The 13,456-nt window shown below is 37.8% G+C and overlaps 1 protein-coding gene across 1 annotated transcript in view; it reads left to right on the forward strand.

The window, feature by feature from the left end:
- The window catches only part of LOC133842319 (klarsicht protein), a 178,350-nt gene extending 166,037 nt beyond the window's left edge, over nucleotides 1-12,313 (forward strand). The window contains 4 exon segments of the mRNA XM_062275370.1: nucleotides 405-510; nucleotides 9,843-10,018; nucleotides 10,078-10,472; nucleotides 10,529-12,313. Of these exon segments, the coding sequence (XP_062131354.1) occupies nucleotides 405-510; nucleotides 9,843-10,018; nucleotides 10,078-10,472; nucleotides 10,529-11,558 (1,707 nt within the window). The 3' untranslated portion in view covers nucleotides 11,559-12,313.
- The last annotated feature ends 1,143 nt before the right edge of the window (nucleotides 12,314-13,456 follow it).

A 13,456-nucleotide genomic window follows, 5' to 3' on the forward strand; every position in this document is an offset into this window, starting at 1 on the left:
TAACAAATTTATATAAAATGCATAGAAAATTGAAGAAAAAGTAAGTTTGTAGAGCACAAACTTAAGCCTTAGTAACCTTAAGTTATATTAAAGCTAAAATAGTAAAAAATAGCAAGGGATTTAATCAATAGTAAGGTATCAAAATTATAAAATATAAAAATATGAACATTTAAAGAATAAAAAAATTAGTTGTCCTTTATAATAACTACGATTTACAAAGGGTTCATATCAATAGTAAGGGATATAATTAAAATTTGTAGAAGATCAATAAGATGAAAGACAGATCTTGAATATTATAATGATAGAGAGCATTTGTTGTCTATTAAACTGTAGTTAAAGCAGTCATAGTATAAATTTCACTTTTTAAATACACATTAATAATGCAATCTCTTGCCCCTTTTCAGCACGAGATTATCAACACTTGCCGGGACAACATTCGGTGCCTGGAGGCCGTGCTGAGAGGTCCGCCTGGGACGGTGCTGTCAACGCACTGCGCCGGCCAGACAAAAGGTGAGTCCTTGCCAAGAAGCTGCCGGCTGCTTGTGCGCATGTCTGGCACTTCCGCATCCGCATCGGCTAGTGCTGCTGCTGCTGCCACATCCACAACAACAGCAACAACCGCTTTGCAACCTACGGTCGAGTGCAAGTGTGCGCCTATCACACGTTTTGTGGCGCGTGTCATCGAGTTTGTGTTGGATGTGAGCAATCTGCTGGAGCATTTTGCTCTCTATAGGTTTCTGGCCGGCACGCTGAGGTCGCTCTATGCGCTCGTTAATCGGCCATTGGGGCGACTCGAGCGTTTGTTTGGCGGTTTTCGAGGATTGCTCTAAAAGAGCAATGGCTCTCAAACTGCTAAACAGTAAAAAGACAGGGAGAGCTTTGCCTTAATTTTGCCCAGCGAAGAAGAAAGCTTTTAATGCAGCAGCTTTTAAAGCTCATTAAACATGTATTATTTTGTACGATTCTGTATTATTATTTTGTATATGATTATAATTTGGAAAAATTTTTGTTTTTGCATTTGACAAAACGCATTTTGCATCGAATTTCTATTTGCTAATTTTTTTGCATTTGTTTAATACTATTATAAATTTTAAAAACTACAAAAGAAAATATTATTTATTTTGCGCATTTATTTCTTTTTTTGGCCAATAAAAATTATCGTTTTTATATCAAGAAAATACACCAAAAGCATTTCAAATTGTTCTATAGTTTTTGATTATGTATTTATTATCTTCTATATTGTATATGAATATTATATTTAAATACGTATTAATTTGGTGTTATTGTTTCGTTTAACTACTCGTAATCTGTTAATATTAGTATGCTTGTGTTTTTGTCAAATGTTTAACCAAAAATTAATTTAGACTTTTCATTTATTAGTTTAGTTATTTTTTTTTTGCTATAATACACTTTGTAATCGTCATCTGCACTAATCATTCTAAAATGAGACATTTTGGGTCACATATTTATACTCAAATCTGAATTTTAATAATCTAATTTGATTTAATCAAATTTAGTATAAATCACAGTTTGAATGAGGCAGTTTTGGAATCTTCACAGTTTGCAAGCAATTGTGACTTTGCTAAGCAAAGCAATTAAAACTGTAATCATAAAAAAAAATATGTACGTAAACGAGAATTTATATGAAACATTCAAGAATACTAGGAAAGTGATAAATTTACTTAATATTATGGATTATATGTGGGCATTAGAGGAAACAACTGCTTTGACCCCTACAAGAGCAAATTATTTTAACAGCTGACGTCATTTTTTGATATAGCGAAAAGCGGAAATATTATGATGATGCTGAGTGAAAATTTATTGAAATGTACATTGAAGAAATGCCAAGAATCTCATAAAACTGTTGAATGGAATAATTAATTAGCTTTGGCATGCGCTTGAGGTTGTCGCAGTGCTAACAAGCGCCGCTAGATGTCGCTAAGTGAAAAGCCTCACTTGTGCCTCTCCAACTGTAGCTTAAAGTTTGTATGTGTTTTGTTTGTGTGTTTGTTGGTCATATGGTATTGTTGTTGCCGTTGCTGTTATCGCCATAATCTGCTTTTGAAAATGACGTCGTTGTCGCCGTCGCCACTTTGAAATGTTGACGCAGGCGCTGCTTATGTTTTTGTTGTTTTCGCAGTTCTCTAGCCACGCCGTCGTTTGTTGTTGCTGAGCTGCCCAAACTAATGAGCAAGCCGAAACTCACACACACACACACGCACACACGCACACACCGACTCATGTATCGGTATGGCATTGAGTGTGAAGCCAAGTTCAAAAGTTAATGCTACCACTCTCCCTTACACACTGACACTCTCTTTTTTTTCGTGCGCTCTCTGTGCTCTCTCTACCTGAAAGCTGCTGCGCCAAAAACAATTGAAACGGCCGACGAGACGCAGAGCGAGGCGTCGTTGACGTCTCAGTTCATTTTTTAGCGTGCGTTCCAAGCGGTTCTGCTTCCGTCGCCGTCGTCTTTGTCGTCGTCGTCGTCGATGCTTTTAACTGTTATTCAATGTGCTTCCGCGAGCTTTAAGAACTCACACTAATTTTTCATCGAATCTCCTTTTCCCATTAAAACACATGTTCCATTAACTGTGATAGCAACAGCAACTAAAAAAAATCTCAATAAGCTCAACAAATCTCGTCGAAACATCGAGACATTTGCCATTCATAAAACAAGTCGCGTGTTTTTTTTATATCGTGTATAAGAGTGCATTATAAGAGTCGGTGCAGTGGAAACGCTTGTTGGGTTTTTCTTATTGTTTACTCTAGAGTTTCCCAACATTTCGAGGTCATCGAGCTGCGTGTAAATCAATCTCTAAAAGAAACTTCTCTCTGCATATTTGTGTACGTGCTTGTGTGTATGTTCAAAGTAAACAAATTGAAATGTTTAAATACGCAAATTGATTACGAAAATTGTGTTCAAGTGGCGCCGCCTGGCGCAAGCATAAGGCAACAGCAAGCGAGCAGCTGGCAAAGCAACACGCTTAAGTGGGTCACCCCAAGGGTTGCTCAGGAGTGTCAAGTGTAAGCGAGATAGCAACAGCAAAAGCTCGCGTGTCACAATGGGCAAAGTTAGTGTCGCGATTCAAACGGACATCTCTGGCATGCTCTCCGCCAGCTCTTCGGCCTCCACTTCGCGTTCCTCATCAGAGCAAGGTAAATAAGTACTGTATACGCACACAATACACAAGGCGATACCGTTATATGCATAGAGATGGGCTTATGCTAGAGCAAACAGACGTGCCCAAAGGGGGGAACTTATCGCTTAAATTGGGTACAGGTGTAAATGATGTTGTATACAAGGTGCAGACACAGACAACGAGTGGAAGATGCAGAGAAAGACGGAGAAGAAGATCGTACACAAGAGATAAGATGAAAAAGCTAATTGGACACTTAAAGCTGACGAAAGTGAAATACATTCGAAATGAGATATTTTAGTTGGGAGTTGAAATCGAGAAGTAGAAAGGGATATCTAATGCATTATTCATCGTTCACTAGGGCGATCAAAACGAATAAGGTAACTGAAGAATTTTGGGAATTTTCTTTGGTAATAAACCGAACTAGAAAATTCTAAATGTAAATGCATATTATAAACATTTAAACGATAAAAAGGGATTAGTTGAAATGAAATCAATACTGAGGCATTAACAATATCAAAATTCTTTTGAATCCCAAATGGATTAAAAGAAATTTCACATATAAAGGGATTGTACATAAGAAAAAAAATAGAGAAGATAAGAGTTCACTCAGATATTAAACATTTCCACATTCCAAGCTACTTAAAACTTCTTTATGTTTCTATCTCCATAAGCCTCATTTGAAAATGCATAAAAGAAAGACTTCAGCACTCTTAAGAGGCACTTAAGTCAAAGTACCTCCCAAAGTACTCTCCCCTATAGCAATGATATCATAAAAGTCTTTCTACAATATGAAAAAGATTGCACAATGATCTAAACAGACAAATTATGATGTAATCTTCATATAAAAAGAAATGAGAGAAACACTTGGAAGAAAGATGCGATTGAAGCTTAAAATATTTGGAAATTTATAGTAAGTTCTTAAAACACAAAACTAAATTCAGATAGTTGAAGTAAAAGTCTTAAAGTAGCATCTCCATTTGCTGTAAAAGATATTGTATAAAAGAGAAATAAATATAATTTTACAGCTCGTGAAGGCATTAAAAAAGATAAGGCACTTGGGTACCTATTATAAAGATTTTATGTTTTAATTAAAGGCAGTAAAATAGATGTAATCTTCAGCTGGAGAAACTTTTGTAAAAGAGAAACACTCAATTAAAGTTTCAGGTATTTCGACAGGTATTCACAATTTATTTGCGAATCATTCATTATATGTTAGCATTCATGATGATGAATCTTCAGTTCAGTTATTTGTTGGTTGCGCATTTGTGCCACATTTCGTTGCGATAGACAGCTTGGCCGAGTTTGGCTGCCACTTGTTGCCCCATTGGGTTGGCCTGATTCTTGCAACTTTAGCTGCAAAGTTGCCGCTTCCCGCTGCATTGCTAATTAAGCATTGTTGCACTAGCTGGAGAAGTGTGGAATGTTGTGGCATGCAATGGAGTTGCATGTGCAGGGCGTTGTTGCATTATGGCCATTTGCTTTATAGCCATCAATCTGCGAGTGTGAGTTGAGTTGAGTAGAGTTGCATTCACGCTTAGCTTGCCAACTCTCATTAACGGTACATGGGGACTGTGCTTTTATGGTCAATTGTAGAAGCGTTCCGCTTTTGAAGTTTTATGGCCGAGTGAGGAAAACCGGAACCCGGTTCATCGTGGATCACACAACAAAAACAGTTCTAAGGCAAAACCTTATGCTGTTATACAAATTGTGTGGCGTCATTCATTCTCTACATTAATTATAAATGAAACTTTTTTTCTGTTGTCATCTGTTGTTGTTTTTGTTGCCTTTGGCTTTGCCCTCGTTTGTGGTTGACCTTCAATTCGCTGGAAATGTTAAATCATTGAAAAATTGAAATCAATTCGCATTTGAAATGGAGCCACAATCTTAAGTGTGTTGTGTTGAGTTACAATCTTGTGGTTGCTCTCGAACACACCTTCGAAATGAGCTTAAAAGGCAATTGCTATTATTACATTTGTCTGTCTGACTGCAGGTCGCGTATACGCCCCATCTGCCTGAGGGGTCATTGCATTCAAGCATAAAACGAGAGGCGAAATATCTCGAATTGCTTGCGGCAATTTCCTCTGACTAATCAGCAGCATTTCTTAAACATATCACCAAAAAGTTGTTTGTTTACTTTGTGTATAATTTTTGCTAATTGTATATAATTTTTTCGGTTGATGTCACACATAATTATTCAGGCTTATTTCGTGGGCAAATATTTAAGTCGCCTATTTTAATCGCTCGCTTGTTGACTTTACACATTGTTCACTTCTCGTTTTAGCAGCATTGCTGATTACCTCATCCTCTCTCTCTCTCTGTTAGCGACTAAAACATATGTTTATTCGGTTTCGTTTACAATTTAGTTTGTTTGTTTTAAGCGAGTAAAAAATAGGGAAAAGAGGTGTCTCGATTCGTTATCGTGCCTGGTCGCCAATTGGCACCGCCTTCCTTGCGGCGCTCCCTTTTATGTCGCAATCCCATTACGTTTATGGCTTCTTGTCACGCAGGACGAGTGGAGGACGAACCCATCAAATAGGTTACTTAAGCCATTTACAAGACTGTTTCCGTGGGCAAGAAAATGTTCAAGTTAACTTTAGTTGGCATAGGCAAAAGTAGTAATGAAGTAAAGCGTGCTTACAATCTAAATTTAAATAAACAGTATTGTTATTTCAATTCTATATTTCGAATGTATATAAAATATAGAATATTAGAGGTGCCACAGAAATCGCTCCACGCACAAAATTTAAGCGAAATGATTCCGCTTTCAATCTGCTTTCATTCCGCTAGCGATTTCTGTGGCAGGCTCATATGTATTATATATAAGAAGGTTTACTTCCGTAAGAAAACAACTTTTTAAAATGCTTTGCAACAGAAAAATATTCCAGCTAGAACCTTATACAATTTCAAAACTTGAAAGTTTAGAATGAAATATATTATAGTAATTTAACTGAGTGTAACACCTTTAGAACTAAAGATTATTTAAATGACTCAGAAGCTAAGACTATACTAATAATCATTTCGATTGACAAATAGTTGCAAAGTTCGTTTTCGAATGTAGATAATAAATATTAATATAATACTAGACAAGTGTAAAGAGGTCTGTTATTCGAACTCAGAAGTCACGTAAGCTTTAAAAGCTGAATAAGAAAACCCTAAGGTGATTGTACTGCATTCAAAAGAATTTAAACAGCTGTATTTCGAGTGCACCAAACAGCTGCTATGAATCAAAAGAGATAGAAACACAGTCAGAGAGAGATATAAATTGAAAGAGAGATTGTTTCTACTACAAAATTGTTCTCTGTTGATTTGTTGGCAAATTTAGGGGGGAGTTAGGAGGGAAGTATTTGAGGTATTTGGATTTTGAACTCCCACGCGAAATGATTTACAATTTTCGAATATATTTTTTGCCAAGTTTTGAGTGTGTAAATACAAACAAAAAGAAGCATTCATCCACACACTCAGACAAAGTCAACGCCCTTGGTTTATTTGTTTTTCTGTTTTCTGTTTTCTGTTTTCTGGCTGCAATTGCATTTTATTGTTTTGCGGTTGCATTTGCATATTTTGATTTTTTCTCCCTCTCTTGAATTTTTTTTTTTTTTTTTGCTATTTACTGCGTGACGAAATGCAAATATTTTAACAATTTCACTGACAATGACTTGGCCAAGTTAAAAGTTAAAGTGACAGTCAGTAGCCAGGAAGAGATTTCACTCTTAGAATCGCAATTTGTTAAATAAGTGCAGCAATTGGCAATTAATTTCTGATTAAAGTGAAAGTCGTGGCAATTTTTCGCATTACCATTTTGCATCTTGCATTTTCCCATTTCCATTTCCATTTTCATTTGCTGCTAATGGCTAATCAATTTTATGCACAATCGCTGCCGCCGCCCCAAAGTCATTAAGTCTAAAGCTTAAGCTGAGCGAAGATTATTATACGGGGAGTCGATTGGGGGGAATCTCTTTCCCAGTTGACGCCCCTGTATATCAGTTTAAGTGGTCGTCGGGTCGTTGCCTGATAATGTCTTCCTGCCTCTCTGAGGAGATCTCTGCTTCCACCCCAAAAACCTGACCACGAGTTGTGCAATCTGTGAAGATTACAGGTTGAAGAAAAAGTGCGTAGTCTGAATGCGTTGCAAGTGGCATGTGGCAAGTGGCAAGTGGCTATCATCTAATGCCACATACGAACGAATCTCGTTCGCAGATTCGAGTCAATTACCTGTTTCCCCTCCCACTCTTTATAGTATTTCTCCCTCTCCCTCTCGCTCGCTCTCTGAGCTCAATTTAGTTTGTTGCTCGATCGTTTTGTTGCGCTCGAGTTGCTGTTGCCGTTGCGGTTGCGATTCCGACTGCGATTGCGGGCTTGGCTGCAACTTGGCCACAGCCACAAGTTCAGTCAACCAGTTACGCTTTGCCAGCCAACACGTTCGGTCTCTTTAGACGCTCTTTAGCCACAAATCCTCCTCAGTGGAAACTCTTTCAAAGTGCGTGTAGCTTGCGAACGAACTGATTAAAGTGCGTTGTCAATTGCAATTCATTATTTTGTGGGTGAAAGTAATTTGCTGGCAGTTAATTTGTTGTGTCAGTTGCAAAGTGAATTTATAGTAAACATTTTATACTACAAGTAAGTGCTTAATCTCCCCTCGTAGTATGCTTAATCATTTCCTGGCCTGCCACACACAGAATGCAGCCAGTTCGCCCATTGTTGATGTGCTCTGATCAAGTTTAAGAAGTGCCCACATTATTTATGTTTTGCAATGTCAAAGACGTGATTGAAAGTAACTCAAAAACTGTCACTAAAACTTACCCTGTAAAATGCAGTTGAACTGAGTTGAAAGTTATTTAAACTAAATTATTAAAAAAAAAAGAAAAGAAAGAAAAAAACGTTCTAAAATCAAGAATGAAATCTCAAATCAAGATAATTTGATATCACAATTGAACCAAGAAGTTTTATGCTGAAGTCATGATCGAAATTCTACTCAAAATGTAGATTACCTAATATTCAAATTGAAGATTATGATCTTGTTGCAAAAATGCAAAAATCTTAATATTGAACCAAAAGTGCAAAATCTGAAATCAAGATCAAACTTTCTAGATTAAATCCAGATTTGATATACTTGATACCAAATGCGAATGAACGAAATGCGATGAAACAATCTTAATTCAAGATTGTAATCTTGTTTCAAGTATGGAAAAATCTTTAAATTGAGCAAAAGAGTGCAAAATCTAGAAATTGAACATTTTATAATCAAAGTTATAATCAAGTTATAACTAAAAAGTTATTATCAAGTTGCTGTTGTTCTTAACCAATTTGAAATCATCGAATCTTCAAAGTATTTTTGTTTTTCTACTACTAAACATCATTAATTCACTCATAGTTAAATATGCTAATTGTTTTCATTAGTAACTTGTTTTTCTACTAATTTTTGATGCAGCAAATAATCACTCAAAACATACTAAATCGATTGGCAACGTGGGCAATTATTTAACAGAATGAGCAAAATGAGAAAAACTTGAATGATTTATGACTTTAAACTAAAATATTGAGAGATGCGGTTACTCAAGAAAACTTATGTGTGCTATTAGAGAGATAGTTCATTTTGATCGTGAGAATTTCTTAAACAAAAATAGCCAAATGAAATCGAAAGAGAATGAAAACAATCTTAAAATCACAAGTTATGTATATAAATTAAACAAAACTTTAATTCAAGTTTATCTACTTTTTAGTCATGTGAATTTCTTTAACTAAAATGCTCAATAAAATTGAAAGAGAATGAAAACAATCTTAAAAGCACAGTATAATAAATAGAACTTGAGAACATCAAATGGATGTTCTTCTTAGTTGATCGAGTTTCTAATAGTAATCTTTAACAAAAATTCTCAATGAAAGCGTAAGATCATGAAACAAATTTTGTAAGCATAAAGATTATTGTCGTTTTGAGCAATTTATTAAATTATTATTTGATTATTAACTTTTATGACACATACATACAAGATTTGAATAACAATGCAAGGCTAGAAACTAAAGAATTCATTGATAGAATGTGAAATATTGATTTTTGCTTCATATATAAATTCACCTATTTCCAACACTAACCAGTCAATATTTCTTAAGCTAAATTGACATAAAATCTCTTCTAAATCACATTTTCATCACAGTCTGTTGTCCTCACTTGTAGTTTACAGGGTATTACAGATTCTTGCTGCAGTTGGGCGTCGTCTGTGGCTCCATTAAAACTGCATTTTTGTTACAATTGAAAACTCGCTGCTCCCCACGCACTCACTCAGTCTCACATTACCAGCACACACAATTACACACTCAAACACACACAAATACACATCACACACACACTTAGTCAGTCACACACAGACAATCAGAAACCTTTGCTTTGCCTTGCCTGAAGCTGCGCTCAAGCGTTTAGTGAAAAAGTTGTTGCTGTTTGTTTTGCTGCACATTTTGTAGTTGCTTCTTTTTTCGTTTTGTTTTTTTTCGGCTTGGTAAACAAATAAAAGTTTCACTTTTCGGCGGCAGGAGAAAAGCGAAAGGTATTTATTACCCCAAAGGGCTGGCAAAGCGCGAATCGCAAATCGCAAATCCCAAAAAACTCGCAAACTTCGCTCCACAAACTGAAATCAATTAAGAAGCAACTGTTTGGCTTTCACTGCAAATTATTAACTCGTTGCACTTTTTGATGTACTTTTGCAGATCTGTTGGCTGCCTGGGAGGATTTGCTTAACTGGAGCGAGAATGCAGCTGGAGCACGCAAGCTGCAGCAGGAGATGAGCGCACTGAAGCACACTCTGAGACGTCTCGGCGATAACGCCACACCCGAGCTCCTCGACACGGAGCCGGCCATTCAAATAGCCGTCGAGGCGCTGAAGGTAAGGCACTAATTAAACAACTAAGTTAAACAGAAATTACAATTTAATCAAACTTACAGCAAGAGCAAACACAGCTGGGCAGCTATCGCACCAACATGTTGCGCCTGAATGCCTCGGTGCACAGTTGGCTGACACGTCAGGAGCGTCGCTTGCAACAGGAGCAGCAACAGCAGCAGCAACAGGAGTCCGAACAACTTCAGCAACTAGAAAAGCAACAGCAACTGGAACTAAAGCAACAGCAACTCGAGCAACAGCAGCTGGAAAATGGCAATGCCAACTCAACGGTGGCAATCACAGTGACCGACAGCAATGGCAACCAGGTGGTGGAGGCTTCCACAGGCACCAGCAGCAACTGGGATGTGAATAGTTTGCTCAGCGCTGAGCAGGAGTTCCACAAGCATCTCAAGGATGAGGTTAGCGACATGTATAGCGCTTGGGATGAGGCAGATGCCAGGTAAGTTTCGACTTAAATAACCATCGAATCCTTTACTAATCACAACTTCTTTACAGAATCAACTCACAGCTGGAGATGCTCACCAATTCGCTGATTGCCTGGCGTCAACTCGAGTGCGGTTTAAGCGAATTCCAACTCGCTTTGGGCCAAGATCGCGGCACACTCAAAGGCCTCGAGGGTGCGCTGGACAAGGGACAAGCCACACCAGTGGAGCTGGCACAGAATGTGAAACTGGTGGCCAAACTGTTGTCCGAGAAGGTCAACGTTAGCCAAGAGCAACTGCTCGCTGTGCAACAGCATCTCGATCCCAATCACATCTATCACATTGCCAAGTTCACCGCTTCGAATGGCTCGCTCTCCGATTCAGGCATCTCCGATGGCGGTGCCACCTCCGATGGTGGATTGTCCGAGCGTGAACGTCGCTTGGGTGTACTGCGTCGTCTGGCCAAGCAGCTGGAGTTGGCTTTGGCACCTGGCAGCGCGGCCATGCGCTCGATTGCCGCACGCATGGAGAGCGCCGAGGCGGAGTTGAAGCAACTGCAAAACACTTGTCGTGACTTGATTGTGCGCACCGCTGCCTCGCATCAACAGAAGCAGCAGGAGCAGCAACAGAAGCAGCAACAAGTGGAGCAACAGCTGGCCAATGGTCATGTGAAGCAGCAAACGTTGAAGCCACAGCAAGCGCCACAGCAATCGTCGCCCAAGCGCCGCAATGCACGCAAAGCGCGTCAAGCTGCTGAGAAATTGGAGTTGCAACAGAAGCAACTGCAGCAGGAGCAAGAGCAGCAAGTGGTGGAGCAACTGCAACGTATTGTGGCTGCCGGTGGTGGCGATGATCCCGAGGATCCGGCCAATGAAGCAGCTCTCCTAGACAACAGCGAAGATGAAGATGACACCAACTCCAAGGCGAAGCGACGTGGTTGGGCTTGGCGCATTGCGCGTGCTGCGGTGCCGATGCAATTGGCCCTGTTTACGTTCTTCTGTGCGGCGTGCATGATGCAGCCCAACTGCTGTGACAATCTCAACAATCTGTCGATGAGTTTTACGCCTCAGCTGCGCTACATTCGCGGTCCGCCTCCAATTTGAGCGACGCATTTTGCACGTTTTTAAGTAGGCAACAGAAATAATTTACAATAGTAACGCGTACGTTAAGTGGATCCACATCCAGATCCAGATACAGATACAGATTCTAAAGCGGATCTAAAGCCAGTCTAGGCGATGTCCGCCAGCGCAGCGCGTTTTGCACGCGATTTGCGTGCGTTTTTTTGAAGCAATCATTCAAAGCGTTTTTTGATTGTCTTCTTTTTTAAGAAAAACATAAACGGAGGCACTTAGTTTTTTATGCGAACGCAACGTTATCACTTAAGCTATACTTAAATAGTTATTTGATTCAATTGATTAATTCGTTTGGTATTTGTCTTAGGAATTTAGTTTGCGTGTGTTTTTTTCGTTTGTTTTTAATCAACTGAGAGACGCGTTTAAAATTAAGTGCACCAGAGTAAGCTCAACCTTAGGTGCAGATGGCACACATGCATGACATGCATTAAGTTATGTACTTACAGCCACAGTTTAGTGTGAGACCCATGACACAGCTCCAGTTACTAGAAATACAATTTATATACAAAGAATCAAATTTGGATTCGAGATTTTTGTTTGTGCGATTTAATTGTGTCCACTTTTCGGTTTGAAAAACACGACAAGTGCCTATTAAAGACCCAAAACAGGGGCAAACAAATAAAACAGAGAAAAGAGAAAGGAAGATTGAGAAAAAGAAAGAGAGAGCATATCGAGAACAAGGCATAAAGAGCTGAAACTAAAGCTAAAGCCAATCGGAATCTGGCTTTCTGCCAGAGCGGAACAAAAGTTGAGATTTGAGAATTGAGGAAATCAGAGTTTCTATTTTTATACAACGCAAATGCGAAATGCAATTTATATACGGAGAAGCGAGCTCTATTAAGCTCTAATTAATTCAGTTTTATGTCTATTATATTAATAGGATAAATTCAGAGAAGGAAAACTACAAAACTACAAAAAAAAAAAAAAAAAATGAGAAAATATAAAATACTTAAATGATCAGAGAATATTCTTAATGTATCTGAAAAGTTGTTAAAGCACTATGCAGCAGCTAAACTATGTTTAGGAACTATATAAATTACTATTTACATGTGTACTACTTATTTGGCAAACCAAGCAAACAAGCAAACAACAAAAGCAATTAAATTATAATCTACGTTTAAGTTTCGTATATCCTTGTGCGTTTTTCAATATTTTCAATGCAAAAACTATACACAGAAAAAAACTTACAAAAAAAATCTATATGAAAAAGTAAAAAATAAAAAGTATTAAGAGGCGAACATAATATGTTGTTTTCTTACACATTATGAGGGAGTTTATGTCTTATGGAAACGATTTCAATGTAAAGATATACTGTTAAAATCTTTGCATAGAATGTAGCTTTGATATTTTCGGGAATAAAAATTTAAAGCCCATTTCATGTCCCTTGAGTCAACTATGGTTACATTTATTGTCCCTTTCATGGCAATATTATTTAGTAATATGAACTGGAAAAAGTTAATCTATATGTTGAACATTAAACAAGTAAGCAAGCTTTAGATTAAGTAATGAGATACTCGCTACCCTTTCTGAATATGATTGACACAGTACAGTATTAATTTTAAAATATACTATATTATTGTACTGCAAAGTACTAAACATATACCAAAGACTATTTAGTATATTGATAAATTTGTTAGCCAAAGCAACTAAGATCCTTCATAGCTTGGCGTTTTTTCGCATACAAAACAAGTTTTTTTTACAATCTTACAGGTACAAAGTTATCCTTTTACCCTATCGGTGCGGGTATAAAAAAGTCTAAAAGTGATTCATAACATCAGAATGGTCCACAACAAGGGTAATACATAACAACCCAAGGCTTTTTTAAAATATAACCCACAATGCCAGAAAGAAATGAACGTAAAGCAATA

This window comes from Drosophila sulfurigaster, chromosome 3, assembly GCF_023558435.1.
Source record: "Drosophila sulfurigaster albostrigata strain 15112-1811.04 chromosome 3, ASM2355843v2, whole genome shotgun sequence".
Taxonomy (NCBI): domain Eukaryota; kingdom Metazoa; phylum Arthropoda; class Insecta; order Diptera; family Drosophilidae; genus Drosophila; species Drosophila sulfurigaster.